The 18415-nt window shown below is 40.6% G+C and overlaps 1 protein-coding gene across 7 annotated transcripts in view; it reads left to right on the top strand.

Annotated features, from left to right (window-relative positions):
- Window positions 1-18415, top strand: part of TUB (tubby bipartite transcription factor) — a 159517-nt gene that overhangs the window by 128331 nt on the left and 12771 nt on the right. For 4 of the 7 annotated variants that reach the window (XM_027700710.1, XM_027700729.1, XM_027700720.1 and 1 more), the window contains 8 exons: window positions 3127-3294; window positions 7519-7590; window positions 8495-8616; window positions 9512-9703; window positions 10272-10384; window positions 11462-11576; window positions 16682-16780; window positions 17189-17360. In XM_027700710.1, coding sequence (XP_027556511.1) covers window positions 3127-3294; window positions 7519-7590; window positions 8495-8616; window positions 9512-9703; window positions 10272-10384; window positions 11462-11576; window positions 16682-16780; window positions 17189-17360 — 1053 coding nt within the window. The remainder of the gene's footprint in view (window positions 1-3126; window positions 3295-7518; window positions 7591-8494; window positions 8617-9511; window positions 9704-10271; window positions 10385-11461; window positions 11577-16681; window positions 16781-17188; window positions 17361-18415) is intronic. The other 3 variants (XM_027700736.1, XM_027700744.1, XM_027700764.1) reach the window with 1 other exon arrangement.

The following is an 18415-nucleotide window of genomic DNA, read 5'->3' as shown; positions in this document are numbered from 1 at the left end:
TTTTGGTGCTAAGAGAGTACAGGCAATTGATAAATAGTAGTTTATAGGATGTAAATGCCAGCAATACTCATTTACTGATGCTTTTTTTTTTCAGTATTGCTTTGTTTTCATTTCTGGTACCTCTGGTTTTCTTCTGAGACGTGACCGTGTCAAAGTGTACCAGAAGGCCTTTACTGAAGGGACTGGTATTCTGAGGGCTGTTTTAATCTTCTACTTTCCTCCCTGCCCTCCTTCACAGTTACCTCTCAATAATTCCCTTTACTTCTTAGCAGGTATTCAAGGACATCTCCATCAGGTTTTTTTCCTACCTGAATTTGGGAAACAATGTAAAAAATGCTGACCATAGCAATAATTACTTTCTTTTTTGGCACAACCCACTCAGCTTCTTTACCTCTTTTGACTGTGTTCTTAAACTCAGGGAACTTATAACTGTAGAAAACTGGTTTGTTTTACTGCACAGAGGAGCATCCTTCTGGTAAGTGGGTGAAAAGGAATCAGTGAGGCAAAGAAAGTGAGAACACCTTGAGAGATCCACCTTGATTATCATGATTATGGAAGCTTGGAAGTGTTTTCAGACATTAGGTAAGTGACGGTAAAGCTGCCTTTTGAACTATGACATAGGAAGGTGAGCTTATATCTCATGATGTAGAAAAATGTGTATGTATGCTTGTATTTAATAGTGTTTAACACATGCACGTATAGCTACAAAGGTGTGTGTGCAAAGATGTATGCACACACACAAGTATTAAATAGTTAATGCTATATTTGCCATGAACCATCTACAGTGTTCTCATGCAACAGAAGTTCTTTTTTTTTTTAATCCTCTCTGTCTGGCTGCATATTTCATCCTGTTAAATGTGCTCACCAGTGGAACCATTCATAAAGTTTAATAACACACTCTACCAGTGATGCACTCTTCAGAACACTGAAATTGATTTTTCTTCTCTAAAAGTGTGACCTGCCAGTGTAGCCTTTGTCCTAAGGCCTAATAATACACGATGTTCCTGACAGCATGGGATGTGAGTGCAGATGTTCTGCAGGCATCTGAAAAAAAGCAGCCTCAGTGCAATCTCTAGTGCTGTCGAAGGCATTTTATTTGCTGCAGATCAATGTCTGCTTTGAAGAGGAATAATTGAGGTGTTTTGTTCCTTCTGAAAAGGGTTCTCAAAATTAGGTTTGTGTCATCCAAGGCTTAATAAGGGACTAGATAGATATTCATGAGGCATCTTGTTAAACTCATGGATGCTTAACACTTTTAAAATTCTGATTATTAAGGTAAGAACCTAACTACAGGTAGCCACTTTAATGATAATGGTAAATATCATTGAAGCTGTTAAAAATACCACAGAGGATCTGAGCACCTGCCTGTCTGTTCTAGAGCACCTTTGCAGGAGTGCTTATCCTGAGATAACTTCTAAGAAAAATGCTGTTCTCTTCACTGCCACATTATACATAAGGCATAGGAAATGATACTGTTCATTCTGCATCATGCAGAGCTGCTTCTGAAATTTTCATCCTAGCAAGGTCACAGAGACATTTCCTTGGACTTTATTTAGTCCTTCAAGGCTGTATGGAGAGATTATTTATTTGTTCTTAATTGTTGTTGTTAGCTTTGCTGTAAGTAAATCAGAATTTGCAGGGTTGGTGCAGAAATTGCCAGGGTCTGTGTGATGGAAATGAATCAATAATTCCTTGTGGTCTTGAACTCTGTCAGTTTAACACTTCTGCAGTGCTGGGCTGCATCTTGTTAGGTAGTTGCACAACCAGTGCTGTTCCTGAGGGTGTGGACCTCTTTCTTTTCCACTTATGCTTTGTATCGCAGTGGCAGTGACAGCAGATATTGCAAAGTACAGTTAAGCATGCTAAATGTATAATCCAGTTGTCTTCTAATGCAAGTTGACAGCTGCTGGCAAAGCAGGATGAAATGGTATTCTTGGAGACTTCTGCTGCAGATCGCTGTCTGAAAAAAATCCCAATCCCTGCAACTCTTTCTCACAGGATTTATTCAGCTTTGTTTGATGTGAGAAGCACCATATTCTATACTGAACTAGCTCTTTGTAGTGCTTGCAAATTCTCTACGATGTTACTTGCTTATTAGCAAAAATTTCTCAACAGCAACAGTATACAACTTATGCAATTCACTATATCTGTACATAATAATATTACAATTTTTATCAAATGCAAAAGTCCATTTTTATATAGCTAATTTAGTAACATATTCCAGCACTACATCTTAAGAGCTGAAGTACATTTGCAATCCAATGTTTTAACTCACTGTCCTGAAAGGAAAAAAAAAAAGTTGGCTCGTGATAAGAACATACCCCACCTTGTATTTTCTTTTTCTGTCTTCAGAGGTGATTTACAGCTGTAAGGAGGTAAATAGTTTATCTCTGGCAGAGGTGAGAAGCCACAGGATCACAGCATGGCTGAGGCTAGAAGATGCCTCTGGGGACTGTTCAGTCCCATGTCCCTGCTCACAGCAGATTGCCCAGGAGGAGCCTGGTCAGGATTTAAACATCTCAGAGGATGGAGGTTCCAGGGAATATGTAATATCTTGTTTATAGTTTTGCTCTGATGTATTAACTGTATGGCAATTTACTAGCCCAAAAGGTGTATTTAGGCTTAGGCAAGACTGGCTGCCCATGTCTTGTATACACTACTAGATCTATTTGTGAATTTTCCAGCATTTTGAAACTTTGAAGTATTGTTTCGTGATAGCAGTGTTGTTTATTAGGGGATATGGCATAATCTGGGATTTGGGTTCATGTGTTTCTGGACCAGTTGTCTGTCCTTATGAAAGTTTTATGTTTTCTTTGTCAGTTCTCTCCAATGATTTCTTTTCTGTTTAGTTTTCAGTGTTTCTGGTGCGTGGATAGGTGTGCTTTGGGGTGAGGAGAGCAACAGTGAAATCCTAATCCTCTCCTGGAGATTCTCTAGTGTAGCATGTGGGAAATAAAATGTTTGCCTTGGAGGCTAGTTTAGTCATGTTTAAGTCTGGAAGTATTATTGAATGGTTACATCTGATCTCTGATCCTATAAAAGATGCTTTTTTTTGCAAGTGAGCAATTCTCTTTTCAATACCTTCTTGACAGAAAGACAACTAAGGCTTTTGCTGCTGTCTGACAGGGATTGATGGCCCAGCTGCTTTTCAAGATGATGTTCAGAAGATAGGAAGTCAAGTACAGATTCTCACTGTTGGACAGTCCAGCCATGACGAAGTTGATGGAGAGAAAGTGGCTAGTGGTCAACAACAGCAAAGCAAACAAGATCTTAGAACAGCAATGCAGAAAAAAGGTAAGTAGCCAAAGCTTCCTTCATGTTCTCACTGCTTGCTTGATGTACATTGACTCCTTTTCATATTCTCACTCTCAGCCCTAGCCTAAGCAAAATTTGTTAGTCTGTATTTCTTCTCCTCAGAGCCTGTTAGGCTCTATTCTATTATCTAAAAAAAACCCAACCAAAACCAAACCTAAAAAAATAAATAAATAATGGAAGGTTCTACTGTCCCAAGGAACAAGAGCTCTGCAGGCTCTCAGGGATGTGACTTCCCCATCTGCAGTGCAGTGCTATTGAGATACCTGGCAGATGCTAATGTTCACATCCGTCTGTTCTCGTTTTTATATTTTACAACTCTGGAAATCACTTATTTGATGGCTAAAAAAAGAGCAGGGAATAGCAACGTTCAAAGTAGAATATTCATTTTAGTTGTACTGTCAGTTACATGTTGTTCACGTTTTCATAATGTGTGTTCATAATTGCAGAGGTGAAAAGTACAGCACTGTGTATTCTGCAGCATTTCCCACACAGAGTCCTCAAATGTTCTGGAATATTTTTTTTTCCTAGAGGCATGTATGCTTTGGAGATAGATTGTGTATGTACACATTCATGCATCTGTCTCTTCCTTCCTGCACTGTTGTTATCTCTCATTAGACAGTAACTGTAGGAAGGAAAAAAAAATCCTGAAACCCTCACAAAGCTTTTTCTGAAGACATTTGCTTTGGAGTTGTTCTTCTTCAGTGTACAGCTTTTGAAGCAAAGATGGCTCAAGCCAAGAGTGCTCTGATGCTTTAAGAACAAACTCTTTGTGTATAAAGAGCAAAATGTAAGTGCAAACTTGACTCGTGTAGAATAGACTATTCATACCTAAATGCCGCCTCTTGTCTGCAGAGCAGTTCTCACTAAGATTCATTTTTTCTGGGACGTTACCCTGCAGATGTGAGCAGCTTCAACTGAAATGGGCAGATTTTCTCCAAGTGCGCTATTTCCTGGGCATTTGAGTTGCAGGGGTGTTGGGCATGACTAACAAGTTCTGATCTGTGTGGTGATTGTGTTGCCTTAGACCATGGCTCAGAATATTTAATCGTGAGGCACACTACTAACTAAAGCTGATTGACTTAAAAACTACCCACAGACTTCTCAAATTAGGTCACAGCCTTCAGATTTTTACTCTGGGGGACACTTCTAGTTTTGATGGGTTTTTCCAGGTTAACATATATTTTTATTCTGCCCAAATTTTTGTTTATTTTTAATAGAAGCAGTGAGTGGAATTTTTTTGTTTTGCTTTGTTTCTTTATATTCTCAAATACATGATATGACCTTTTTTACCAGGTCTGAGTATACTCCTGATCAGAACAGGCACTGGTAAAAGTGAATCACTACTATACTTCAAGTTGGGAGTATTTTTATTTCCCATTTTTTAAAATGGGAATACTAAGGTTTATTCATTTTTATTAACAGCAGAGCTATGCTGGGTGAGACACAAAGAAAGGTATTAAGACAATGCTAGCAGCATCTCAGTAAAATATTTTGACTATGTGTGTACGGTTTGCTGCTTGATACCAGCAGAGGAGACTTGTTTAGAAAGTTCTGTGTATCCCAGTATTGATGTGACACTTCACATGTCAATAAGGCTCTTCATGGGGATTCCTACTGCCACTTCACTGCTTGTGGCATGTCCTTACTGGCAGGTCACCATTGGTCTGAAAAGCATTTAGAATTGCTGTCTCCCATAAGTCTTTCTCTTGCATGGAATGGGACCAAAAGGAGAAGAACACAGAGATAAAGTAGAAAGGGATCCGGTCCTGGTCGATGGCAAGTTGAAGATGAGTCAGCAGTGCCCTGGCTGCCAGGAGGGCCAACCCTGTCCTGGAGGGCATCAGGCAAAGCATTGCCAGCCGGTCGAAGGAAGGGATTGTCCTGCTCTGCTCTGTACTGGGGCGGCCTCATTTTGAATAGTGTGGCAGTTTTGGGCATCACAGTGGAAAAAAGCCATTAAGCTATTAGAGAGCATCTGAAGGAGAAGCCGTATGAGGAGGGGCTGAGGTCACTTGGTCTGTTTGACCTGGGGAAGAGGAGACTGAGGGGAGACCTTGTTTAGGTCTTCAACATCCTCATGAGGGGAAGAGGAGGGGTAGGTGCCGATCTCTTCACTCGCATGACCAGTGACAAGACACGGAGGAATGGCATGAAGCTGAGTCAGGGGAGGTTTAGGCTGGATATCAGGAGAAAGCTTTTCAACCAGAGGGTGGTTGGGCACTGGAACAGGCTCCCCAGGGAAGTGGCCACAGCACCAAGCCTGTCTGAGTTCAAGAAGCATTTGGACAATGCTGTCAAGCACATGGTGTGATTCTTGGGGTGTCCTGCAGAGGACCAGGAGCTGGACTCGATGATAGTGATGGGTCCCTTCCAACTCAGCATATTCTATGATTCTATGAAATGCTAACCAGCCTAATGGGAAAGGCTGAGTCCCATCAGATTTGCGTAACCCTGGTTTATGCCTGTTCTGCTCTTTGGCACTAACTTGGTGGAGAGAAACTTCTCTTAGCACATCTCTGCTTCCCCAGTGAGTCAAGTTGTGATATGAGACAAGAGGTTATAGGCTACTGAGTGTGAAAAGAATAAGCCACTTGCAAGAAAATGCCAAATGCTTTATTTGATTTCTCCATCTGTTGGAAATTGCCATACTAGAATAATTTTCTTCCTTCAGGAAATATTCGCCCTTTCGATTTCCAAAGTGTTAATCTGCAGAGTTCCTCCCTGGCAAATGAGTCACTAGGACAGAGCCAGACTTCCGTAAGTTTTAGCACTGAATAACTAACATGTAGGCCTCACATTTATCAGTTTGCAATATGTCTCTGTAGAGACATGGAATGAGCAATTTAATCTTAGTTCTTCTTTGACACCTGAAGTTACAACTGTTTTGAGATTTGGGGAGGAATAGATTTGATTTCTGGATTCAAAACCAAAACAGGAGCTCTCTGAAGCATTCTTCCCCACAGGTCATGAGGGCAGACTTTTCCAAGGCTGGCACAGAATTTTCACCACAAATATCAGTGGTGAAATAGTGAGCACAGGTGTAGAAATAAACCGATTACATCTGTGGATGTGAAGTATGGCTTTACTGCGCAGCTGCCAGCTGAGGAGATGGACTGTCTGTATTACCCATGCATAGAGCCTAGAACATGGTTGCCATTATTAAGAAATAATGCTTGTGATTAATGACTGTGTGATTAATAATGAGTGAGCTCTACAGGCTTTGAAAATATCTGTTGACCTGTGAACTCAGGCCTCCCTTGCATAACCAGATCCTATTGAAACTTTTTGCTGTCGTGCTCTGTGGTGTATGTCCATTCTGGGGGAACTGAAGAAGTGGATAATGAGACCTTTCATGATGCAGCTGAACGGAATGCAAGCATTGCATACGTTTCTGCTTTAGTTTTATACACTCACTCTTACTGTTCTGGTGGTGTTTCACTATCCAGTGTGCATCTGGCGTCAAAAGCCATTTTAAATGTCTTTTTTTTTCCATCTGTTCCAAAATGTGAACTGAAGTAAACAGTTATTGAGTCTATATCTACTGTTTATATTTCTGCACATTGGTTTGGTTCAGTCTCTGCTTGTTTCAGACCAAGTTTGTGTTCCAAAAGACTAAGCTACGAGAAAATCTTTATGTGTATTCCCAGAAGTCCTAGAAAAACAGTTCAGAGAGCCTGATTTCATCTTTCAATGATGTGGACACACTAGGCACAGGGATTGAGGTAGAATTTAGGCTGCCTGATTATGACTCTGAATACTTCTTTCTCTGTTTCCAAATGAATATTTGTGTAGAATCCGTGTGTATCACTTATTCAATCAGATTTCAGGTGTTTGGGTTTTTTGTTAGAATTCAAAAGTAGGCCGAGCCCCTACCATGCAGTGGTGCATCACACACAGGAGGGTTTGTGGCACAACTGTTCAGTGTGGATGAGGGTTTCTGAAGTTTCAGCTCTGTGATTCAGGTTTTTTTGGCTTTATTCAAGGTACTAAAAAAGAAGATGACAGGAGGTATAAGCAGGTAGAAGGTGAATTTGATTGTGCAGTGCAGAAAGATAAAATGTCCACAATTGCAAATTCAAGTGGCAGCATTATGGCCCCATCCCATAAGCCTTTAGCCCTTTGCAGTGTTCTCTTGCCAAGTTACGCTTGTTCACTCAATTAAGGGTTTGCAGAATCAAACCCATGGATTTTTTCCTTTCCCAGATCCCCATGCAAATCCATCCTGGTCCTCTTCCACCTCCCAATCCAGTCTTGTCGCCCTGGATCATGTTCCTGGTAAGTACAGAAGGAAAAAGTTAGCTATGCCCATGCTGCTTGGCTCTGGAAATCTGCATTTCATTTATCCTTCTGCATTGGACTTACCAGTAATGGGAATTCTGGACCAAGTGGGGTTTTTTTTGGTTTTTTTATAAGGATTAAATATAGCCTCTAATATGTGGAACTTAAAGAGTTTAAACTTGAATCTGGGATGGCTTCATCTGCATGCTACTCCTTGAACAACCAGGCCCAGCAAATGTCCCACCATTGATGGTTTTTGCTGCTATGATCTATTTGATATTCAAAGTTGTGTTTCCCTTTGAAATGTCTGAGGATTTGAATTCTTGTAAAGTCAAATTTTCAAGTGCTGTAAGGCAGTTCCGTTGGCCTGGGCTGATACTGTTCTTTACATGAAATGAAGATGCATGAGAACACTTCCTTGATGTGAATATTTCTTCTCAGTCTAAGATTTACTCTTCAGCAGATTTCATAGGAGCTGTTGAAAGTGTGCTGTAAAAGGGATTATATTTTAATTATTAAGGTCTCCAAGTGGCTCTGGCAAGTTGTCCTCTCAGCTCCAATTTCAGGTTTAAGATTTTGTGTTGTTTGAAGTATTTGATTGAATGAAGATGATCTGAATTTAGTTCCCAACTGGGTGTTTGCTCCTCTATCACTGGGTAGCTTGATCTTCTCTGTGAAATGGAAACCATGATGTTTCCTTTCTCTTTTACTGGAATGTTTTGGCTTCTCAGGGCAGATGCCATGTGTTCATACACTGCCTCACACAGTGAACCTCCCTGACACACACCCTCACTCACCTGTGAGCCTAAGGGTGCAGCAGCATGATAAGTGATGTTTTACAGCAAGTATGGAAGACTTTAACATATTAGTATTTCATATAAGTGTGGTGCTCTCTCCTCAGGCATTTCAAGTAGCATGAATTTTGATGAGGAAGAAGATGAGGAAGATGAAGACAGCTCCAGTTCTTCACAGTTAAACAGTAACACCCGACCTGGTTCTGCCACGAGCAAGAAATCCAACAAGGTAAGGGGAGAGTTCCGAAGAAGGGGCATGCAAGGTGCTATGTACTGCATGATTTCAGAGTGCAGCCAGGATAGGCCTGGCTTTGTTGTTCTGTTTTTAATATGCACTAGAGTATCTCCAGGGTGATTTACTGCGATAGCTCTTAGGGTTCACAGGAGCAAGCAATGAAAACAATGACTTGGAGAGAAGAATAGCAAATAGTGTCTGAACTTGAATGAAGAGAAAGGTAAACAGTAAATATTTACCTTTCTACCTCTTGCAGGTGCTCAGAAGGATCTTTTGTTGCCATTGACTTTTTCTAGGCATTTTCCCACCCTGTTCTCGCTGCCACCATCTGAACATAAAAATAAGACTTTGGATTGTTCAAACAATCTAAATCACAGGCTCTTGCTAAACCAGTTGATGGTGCCCCACTCTTTTGTATACTGCACTGACTTCTCATCTTTGTTATATCTCTATCTAGCTTAAACTGTTGCTCCCTATCGCATTTCTTCCTTTCATCAAAGGCCATCACTGTCCTTGAGTGTGGCCTTTCTGGGAAAAGGGGTGCGCTGAGATGGGAAGGTGTGAGCCAGGTTTTGCTGTGTAACTGTACAGCTTTCTGTCTGTGCAGCCACCCCATTCTGCTTTGCCAGCTGTGTCTGTACACTGAGCATCAGCTACACAGGCAACTTCTCCCCGGGCCTCTGGTAACCAAGAGCTTGACTGATTGGATTGGAAGAGATCCTTACCTTGACAAGCTGTCTTCAAGGCTGCTGAGGAACCAGAATGGGGAAGACAATATGTCCCTTATTTTTATTTTTTTTAAATTGCAACTGCTATCAAATGCCGTTCCTTTGTACTTATAACCTTGTAAATCAAAGCTGAGAAACTTGAATTTTGCTTATTGTTTTAGGAAGCGGCCGCAGCCCCCAGTCCTTCCACAAATGAGCCTCTCATAGACATCGATGACCTGGAGGAATTTGCCATAAGACCTGCTCCACAGGGTGTCACTGTCAAATGCAGAATCACAAGAGACAAGAAGGGAATGGATCGAGGGATGTACCCTACTTATTACCTCCACTTGGAAAGGGAGCATGGTAAAAAGGTCATAAAATAACTTGAATGGCATACCAGTTGCATCTGAATTTAAAAAACTGATAAAAATCTGAAGAAGTATTAGAAAGAAAATGTATAATTTCAATGTATTTTCACTTTCACTGAGATCTGTCCTACAGTCTTCCAAAAGCAAAACAGCAGTATCACTTTGTTCCACTGCCTTTCTTCATATGTCTAATCTTTGGCCTTAAATAATCCATGCATGGCACCTTTATGTGACTGTCAGCAGTTGGGGCTCTCTGTGTTCTGTGGCCTGAAAAGCATCTACTTTCAATTCAACTGGAAGAGCCAGAGCAACTTAGAATGAAACATTTAACAAAATAGATCAAATTTAATTATTTAAACCATAAATAATAGAAGTCATTTTCCTTTTCCAGTTTTTTTTTTCCCCTGGTTTTGCTAAGTCCCAGGAGACCTTCTGTCAGGAGACCTTCTGTTACTTTGCTAATGATGTTGGAAGACAGAAAAATTGCCTGTGGTTTATTATATATCAGGGCAGGAAGTGGTGTGTGCTAATCCCTTTAACATTCTGGAATATGTTTTTTTGCATTGCTTAGGTGTTTCTGTTAGCTGGAAGGAAACGAAAGAAGAGTAAAACCTCTAATTACCTCATCTCTATAGACCCAACTGACCTGTCTCGGGGCGGAGAGAGTTTTATTGGAAAACTGAGGTAAACAGTGATAAGTCTAAGAATTTTCATTGTATAATACAAAGTTAATTTGATATTAAGAAGCCTGTAAGCCACTATGACTTCTTCATTAGAGGCTTGACTACATACATCATGTGATAATGGTCTTAAAGATCACCAGTATCCAAGGAATGTTTTCAAAATCTTCCAAGTATTTATAGGATCACATTTTATTAAAAGTCATCAGGACTGAAGCTTCTTAAATGCTCAAAGGCCAGATTCTCAAGGGTGTACAAGCACAACTTATCTTAATGGGATTTTCAGAAGTGCATGAGCACATTGTGTCTAGCCTCTATTGATATAAATACCTTGGAATGGAAGTACTGTCTGTTACACAGAGAATCTCTTTGGTTTTGCCTGTTCCTTAAGATCCAAATCAGTTATTTGCAGGCAGTGGAATTATTTCAGAAGGACATGTTTCTTTTCTGTCTGTCACCCTGTTGTACACCAGTCTGTTGTTAATACCTGGAGCCTCCTGATGTATGTTTAGATCATCTTTGCCTGAGGAAAGGGCCTGTGCTGCTCGTTGCCATTTGCCTGTGTGGATCTTGGAACTTCACGTGCTACTTATTGCAGTGCAGACACAGAATGAGGATAATGTGGTTTTGTATGTCCTACATTGTATTTTGCACTCCTTTCCATTGAAATAGGAAAGATTATTTATGACTTTATAAAAATCACTCCCTATATTCTAGTGGGGTTTAGTAGTCAGGTAAGAAAGCAGATAGTTTTGTACAGAGTAAGCATACTTTAAAAACACAAGCAAACAAACAAAATAACCCAGCTGAGTGTTTCCTTACTGCTTTCTTCAAATTTTCTAGTTTGCAAGATGAAGCCTCCAGTGTAACGATAGGGGACTTTTAGTATACTCTGCTGTACTGTACTGTACTGTTTTTGTTACGGCCTTTAATCCAGGAGTTGCCATTTACCTGGGATTAGAAATAACAGCTCTCTCAACTCAGTACTTCTCTTTCCTTTGGGGCTACAGTGCAGTAAAGGATAGATGTCTCAAGCAGCATTACTGGCAAATGGTGATTGGATTTTCCGTTTTTTTGATAGATCAAATCTTATGGGAACTAAGTTTACAGTTTATGACAATGGAGTAAATCCAATGAAAACAACATCAAGCCTGGAGGCGAGTACCCTGCGTCAGGAGCTAGCTGCTATTTGTTACGTAAGTACTGCTCACAGGCAAAATGTGCAGGAAGGGCAGTTCAGTTTCTGAAACAGCACTCTGAATTTCCTTCTCACTTAGGATTATGTAAATCTACATTCATACTTGGATGTAACAGAGCAGCTGATCTCCACTAGAGAAACCGGGAAATTCAGTGGAAAGTAGAGGTAAAAAGTGTGCACTGAACACATCACCCAGTTCTCACCTTTGGTCAGAAGGTGTTGGGGCTTTTACACAACCCCCCTGGAGGGGGTAGGATGCTTCCTGCAGACACCAGCTGAGGGAGCCTCCTGAACTACAAGGAGTTGTGTGCATGGCATTACTGCTCTAGTGTGATTGTTTATTATGGCATTTTGGAGGAGGCATCTCTCATCCAAATCATACATAGGTAGCTGGACAGGTATGTGTGCAGCAGCTGAGAGACTGGGATAAAAAGTCTAAAACTCCTTTTTACCAGGAAAAAAACCTAAGCAAACCCCAAGCAAAATCCAAACTTGTACTGAATGAGAGAGACCAGCCTCTTATAAGACAGTAAATAGCACTTGTCAGGAGCAATGCAGACAGTGAAGACTTGAAACACAGTTGCTGTTGTTTCCTGATTGCTGGATAAGTAATAGTTTTGTTGAGATGATTCTTTCTGTCCAGAAATATGTGGGCCCAAGAAATCCTTCCATTCAAAGTTGGTATGTACACTGCTACAGAAAGTTGTCTGGTTTCACAAATCAACAACTTCAGATAAAAATATCCAAGAATGGCTTTTCTGAAAAGTTCCTGCCCAGCTTTAATCAAGGGTACTTGGAAATCTGTCAGTTCAAGGTCCAGCACATACTCAGTGTACGCACAGAATGTGTTCCCAGAAAGGTCAGCTTCGGGTTGTGGGGAGCAATGTGTCTGGAAGATTTCAGCACATGAGCAGAAAAGCAGAGAGCCATCCTTTCCATGCAAAGCGCCAAGAGTACTGAAGTGGGACAGTATTAGCTGCTAGCGTGTTCTTTTCCTGCTGCTTAGGATGCAGTTTTTCTGTGGATACAGTATAAATAGTGTGTTTGTTCACATGTGCTGTTACTCAGGCACATAGTTTACAGTTGGAGACAGACAGAGAAACAGATACATATGCCTCCATTCCTGTTAGATTTGAAACCCTCAGAAAATCCAGCCAGCAGGATTTAACAAGAAACTCCAGGACTTGGTGTCAGTTTGACTGAAGTTTCAGTAGAAACCTAGAACTTAGATGTTTATTGTAGGTAATTTTACTGATTTATATGGGAGGGCATTCCCTGGAGCTGGGCAACTAGTCTTCTGGTGCAAACTGGAAATACAAGAAGAAAATAAAAAACAATTGAAAAATGTTATATATTGAAAAATTTAGGCATTGCTTGTTTAAGTCAACAACAATAATTTTTGAATGATGAACATTGCCAAATTAAAAGCTGTTGTGGTCAGCAGAGGTAACTAGAAGTGCGAATGTTGGAAAGAACCGAACCATGGCCACTGTTGGCACAATGTGGCTGAGATAAGCTGCTTTTATGTGTGTATTTGTAATCAGCAGTTTGAAATTTGGACATTTGTATAAGAAAATTACTTTTTATAATAACAGAGAAAAGCAGCAGGCTTGCAGGTGTGCTGTGGCCAGAGGACAAAAGGAAATTGGAATGGTATTTCATTACTAGCCAGGTTTGCTAAAGTGAGATTACTGTCCCTGGCTGCAGCAGAACCACAGCAAAGAGTGCCAGGAAGAGCAGTATTGACTGAAACACCCTTGTCCTAAGGCAGTCTTTTAATTCCTGCCTTGAGATTTCCCCTGCAGCAAAAACTATAAAAAACAATACTTTAAAAGCACCATTATGCCTCTCACTGTCCCTCAACTCATCTGATCAGGTACCCATGTGGAGAGCAAGCTGTACCCACTCCCACCAATTTACTGAGCGTGACCTTCCTAATCACCTCAGCAGGTCTAGTTTATACAGGCAGAAACTGGTGATGCATCTGTTAACTGTGGGATAAATGTGTCGAGGACTCTCTTTGTGGAGCTCACCTTAGGGCATGTTTCAAGGATCGGGAACAGAGAGCAAGGACAGTTCTCTCAGGTGCTGTTAACCATTTTTACTCCCCCACTGCTGGCAGCCCAGCATATTAATAAACCTGCAGCAGCACCTAATGGCTGGTTGCAGAATCGCGTGACAAAATTTATCAAGGAGCAGTGAGGTGTAACTGTAATACTTGTACCAGGATTTTCTGTGCTGGATTCCTTTGTATCCATAGTATCTCACAATTCGGTTTGTGTCAGATTCTGCAGGCAGGGAGCTCAGCTGACATTCTGAGGTGCGACTCAGGTTTCAGTAAAGCAACAAGACCCCGTGTCTCTACTCAGGCCTCAGTCACTTGCATTGTGCTCCAGTGTTTTAGGTTCTGTGATTTGGGCTTTCTATGGAATGATAGTTTCTGCAGAAGATATTAAGCACAGATGTGTGAAACAAGTCCAGAAAGGGAAGTGGCTGAAAGAAAATTGGGGTAACAAAACTGTGAATGTCCTGGAAGCTGCTGGGATATACACCTTGCTGCTTTTATTGTGGCAGCTATTGCCACTAAAGCAAGATGCTTACATAGTTTCTTAGAAGTGTGTAAGGTTTTAAAAACAACCCTGTGCAGAGGCTCTGTGTTCTTTCAATCCAGTTTATTGTGACACATGCTTACAGAACAGCTGACTGGATTGGCTAAGGCAGAGAGTGCAGCTCTGAGCAGTACTGGGCCAAGTCCTTAGCTGGTTTTGATGACTGGTGTCCTGGTTGAGTCAATGGGTCTCTGCTAGCTAACAACACTTGTGCTCCTGTTTAAACTAAGACTGTCAGTGGCATTAAAAAGGTGTAAAAACAGAATTTGGCCTCTGTTCCCCCAATAATGCCGTTTGTAGTCTTGAATTTACACACTCAAAATCATGGAGGAGGGAAATAAAAGAGAAGCAGGGAATGAGAGAGGAGGTAGGGGGAATTAGTTTTATTTGGATGCATGTGTATTGGAAAGATTTGCTTTTAATTAAAGCTCCTCTTTTTGTCCTGACTGTTTTCCTCATATATTCCATGTTTATGTAATTCCAGTAGGGTACCATGATTTTATCAAAAGGGCAGCGTTTGCAGTACAATGTATGATAATTGGTGATGGTTGTAATGTGCAACTAGTGACCTTTCTCTTATCATGTGGCAGAAGTTCCAATTTTAGTGTTTCTGAGTAAATCCAAAGAGTATGGTCCTGTCTTTTCAGAGCGATAATACTGCTTGTTGGGAGGGAAGTGATTCAGCACTATTATTTAATTTTACCTTGAATAATGTCTTCAACCAGTCAGCATCTAAAATAATTATGTATAGCATAACTGCTGCCTGATGAGAAGAAAAGCTTGTAAGGCATTGCAGAGAGGGCTAAAATTGCCAGTAGTTAGTGGAAAATAAGCATAAGCATGAATTTTTTCTTAGAACTTGTCCTCTGCTGTGCTGAGTCTCTCTTACTGGCAGTCATATTAGTTTTCGTCTCACCATGACGCAGAACCAAGGATAACGCTTCCAACTGAACTGATAACATGTTTTACTCTGCCAAAAGATGTGACATAAATGATTCAGAAAAGAGGCAGGATCTTCTCATTAATGTACAGAGTTAGGAAGATATATGAATATACCTGGATTGCTTCAGGAGTATTCAGTAAAATAACTCAGTGGAATTTTTCTTGCACGCGTGAAAAACTTTAAAGAGTTGTGGAAAATCTCGAGATGGTTTGCTGAAACAACCAAAGTTATTTCAAAGGTCTGATGGATGACAAAACTGCACAAGTAATTTTTAGGCATATTTTTCAGATGTTTTTGGTGAGTTGAGATGCTTGGATTTTTACTCGCAAGAGTAGGAATGTTTTAAAAAGCTTAGTGTTCCTTAAAATCAGGACACTTTGATTAAAAGTATAAAAGCAGAGACATCTGAATGTGTAATTTCTAAATGTCCCAGTGGTAAAGCCCCACCAGCTGGAGGCCAGGGCTGGCTGGTTCTTGTCATCTTGTGGTGTGTTGCTGGGAATAGCACCAATAGGAATGTCCTTCCTGAGATTCCTTAGTATATGTCCACGGCCCTTCATTTCAGAATGGTAGAGGGGAAAAAAATCCATATGACTGGAAAAAAAATTATCATGAAACTTGAGGATATGAACTTCCACTATTTCATTTACTGGAGTTAATACTAAAATCAGCTTTTACTGAGTGGATTGGGAAATACTGTCCTTTACCTTTTTGAAAGCATATGATGACTTAGAGAAATATTTGGCCCTAGTTGCTTCTGAGGGAGAAAAAAAGAAGTGTCAGATAAAAATAAGGCTTTAGGCTGGTTTAGATTTTAATGGTTGTGTTTTGAGAGGACAGTGAGAGCTGTCCTCTGCTGGAGAGCTGTTACTGGAGAGCTTTTGTAAAAATATGGTCAAAAGCATCAGATCATGTTTAATGCAAGAACTTGTATTTTCCATGGATTTACTTTTGCTGCCCCTGTGATTTCTTTACTTTCCCTGTCTTCATAGCTAGAAAATTTGCCTTCATGCTAATGTGTTTGTTTTTTACCATGTTCATCTCTAAGCATAACATATCTGAAGGCTTTGAAAACCACAGCACTGCTAACAGATGCTCTTACTGGCAGCTTCTTCTTGTTTGCTTTTGTGCTGGCTCTGGAATAAATGGAGCTGGTCCCATATCTTTAATTTTGTCTCGCATCAAAATGTGTGACTGCATTTTATGATTTTTAAATTGCAACTACTTTATTTTGGGATCTAGCAGTAGCCAAGCAATCTGGTTAATTCATATCCTTTTTTAACAAAGGGATTTTTGTTTTTAAATTATATTAAGGTGCTGGCAGCCAATGCTAGGAATGTTTTTGGAAACCTCTCTATTTCCATTTTTCCTGTTGTTGGAGCTTCTAAGACAAAGCTAGAATGTTTGGCAGTGCCAGTGAAGGTGGGAGTTTCAAGATGTTTTTCTAGTTGACTAACAAATAAGTTCCCATGGCTGCCACTGTGTCTCTCTGTTGAAGAAATTAACTTTAAAAATAAAGAACATGATGAAATCTTTTCTAAACATTTTTAGGAAACAAATGTCTTGGGATTTAAAGGACCTCGTAAAATGAGTGTGATCATACCAGGAATGAATATGGACCACGAAAGAGTTTCCATCAGGCCACGAAATGTAAGTCACACCATCAGCCAACACTAAAAAATAACTTGAATTCTCTTTCAGTTAGAGTCGGGGTTTTTAATTGCATTTCTGAAGGTCTAGAGGTAAATAAAGTGGTGTTTGAACAACTGCATAACAATAGGATGTGTGACTAGTCCTGTGACTCACAAAAGCACTACAAATAATATATTTTGGTAACAAAACTTACAACTAACATTTTCCAAATGGTGGAAAGGACTCAAATGCACATTCACATTAAGATCCTCAGAGTTCTCTCTTTCGGTCGTTGAAGCTGTTTTAAGGATTGAGGGTAACAGTTCAGTTTTTGGGCTAGGATTTATGAATTCTTATGTTCTTTTCTAATGTATTTTTTGTCATGTGATTATGTTAAAGCAAAGTGTGTATCTGTGATGTGTGCAGGAACATGAGACACTTCTTGCAAGATGGCAGAACAAAAACACAGAGAGTGTCATTGAGCTGCATAACAAAACACCAGTCTGGAATGACGACACCCAGTCCTATGTTTTAAATTTCCATGGTCGAGTCACACTGGCCTCGGTGAAAAACTTCCAAATTATTCATGACAATGATCGTAAGTACAGCTCTCAGTCAGTGATGTGTAGGAAGAGTACTGCATGCACAGCCTGGGAGGGATTCTGCACTTGCAGTTGTTATCTGAGCAGGTTTAATTGAATTCTGTGGGTCCAGCTTAATACTGCTCTACCTTATGGCTGTGGCATTGATGCAAGTTAGGTGTTTAAATGCTCATGCTTGCAACAGGGGATAGCTATGTGCTGTCTGAGTTTTCTGCTGTGGTTGCCCAGCTTATGAACTGAGCAACAGTTTAAAGTCATTTCTGCTCTCAGACCAGCTGCCTCGCAGTCCTGCAGTCAGCAGGACCACAGGGCAGGGTCACTCTGCTCAAGCATGTGTATCACATAATCCTTCCTTGGTTTTTTTGTTTGCTCTGGTCCCCACACACTGCTCAGCTGGAGGTGGCAGTCACACCAGTCCCACTGCACATCCACCTTGCCATTACTAGTCTTTGTGGCATTAGCCCTACAGAACATTGCCAATGTCAGAACAGCCTTTCACATTATCCCCAGGCCCTTACTGATGGGCTGCTTTCTGCCATCAATGTGCAGCTGCCTTTTTTTCTCCAGTTTAGGTACAGTTGTTGGAGCCATGATAAGGGCAGATGCTGGAATGGAGCAGCGCTGCCCCACTTCATGCCCACTTTAGGCAGGCACAGTCACTAATGCTGGAGCCCACCAGGCTAGACCAGTGCCATGCAGACTGCAGGGAAACTGGTGAAAGTGGCTGTGCTAGTGTCTGAGAGCAACACTGAATTTGAAACATTGATGTATGCATTTGCTGCATTTTATAAGGGGAAACAGGTACACCTGCTTCTGCAATTAAACATTTCCAACTGTGAATGAGGCTTAGATTTCCTCTTGCTGACAAAGAGTACAAAAGGGAAAAAAGTTGGGAAGAATTTCTGAACGTGCTATAACAGAGAGATATGATTAGGTCTAGATAATAATTATACCTTTTCTTCCTCCATTTTGCTTATTTTTGCTTGTCCACTTGCCTGAAGTTAAGTGAGAATAGAATTAACTGGTTCTTGGTGCACGTGAAATTTGGCAC

The sequence above is a fragment of the Neopelma chrysocephalum genome, unplaced genomic scaffold, assembly GCF_003984885.1.
Source record: "Neopelma chrysocephalum unplaced genomic scaffold, ASM398488v2 Primary Assembly neopelma1_24, whole genome shotgun sequence".
Classification (NCBI taxonomy): domain Eukaryota; kingdom Metazoa; phylum Chordata; class Aves; order Passeriformes; family Pipridae; genus Neopelma; species Neopelma chrysocephalum.
This window is presented reverse-complemented; position numbering and strand designations above follow the sequence as displayed.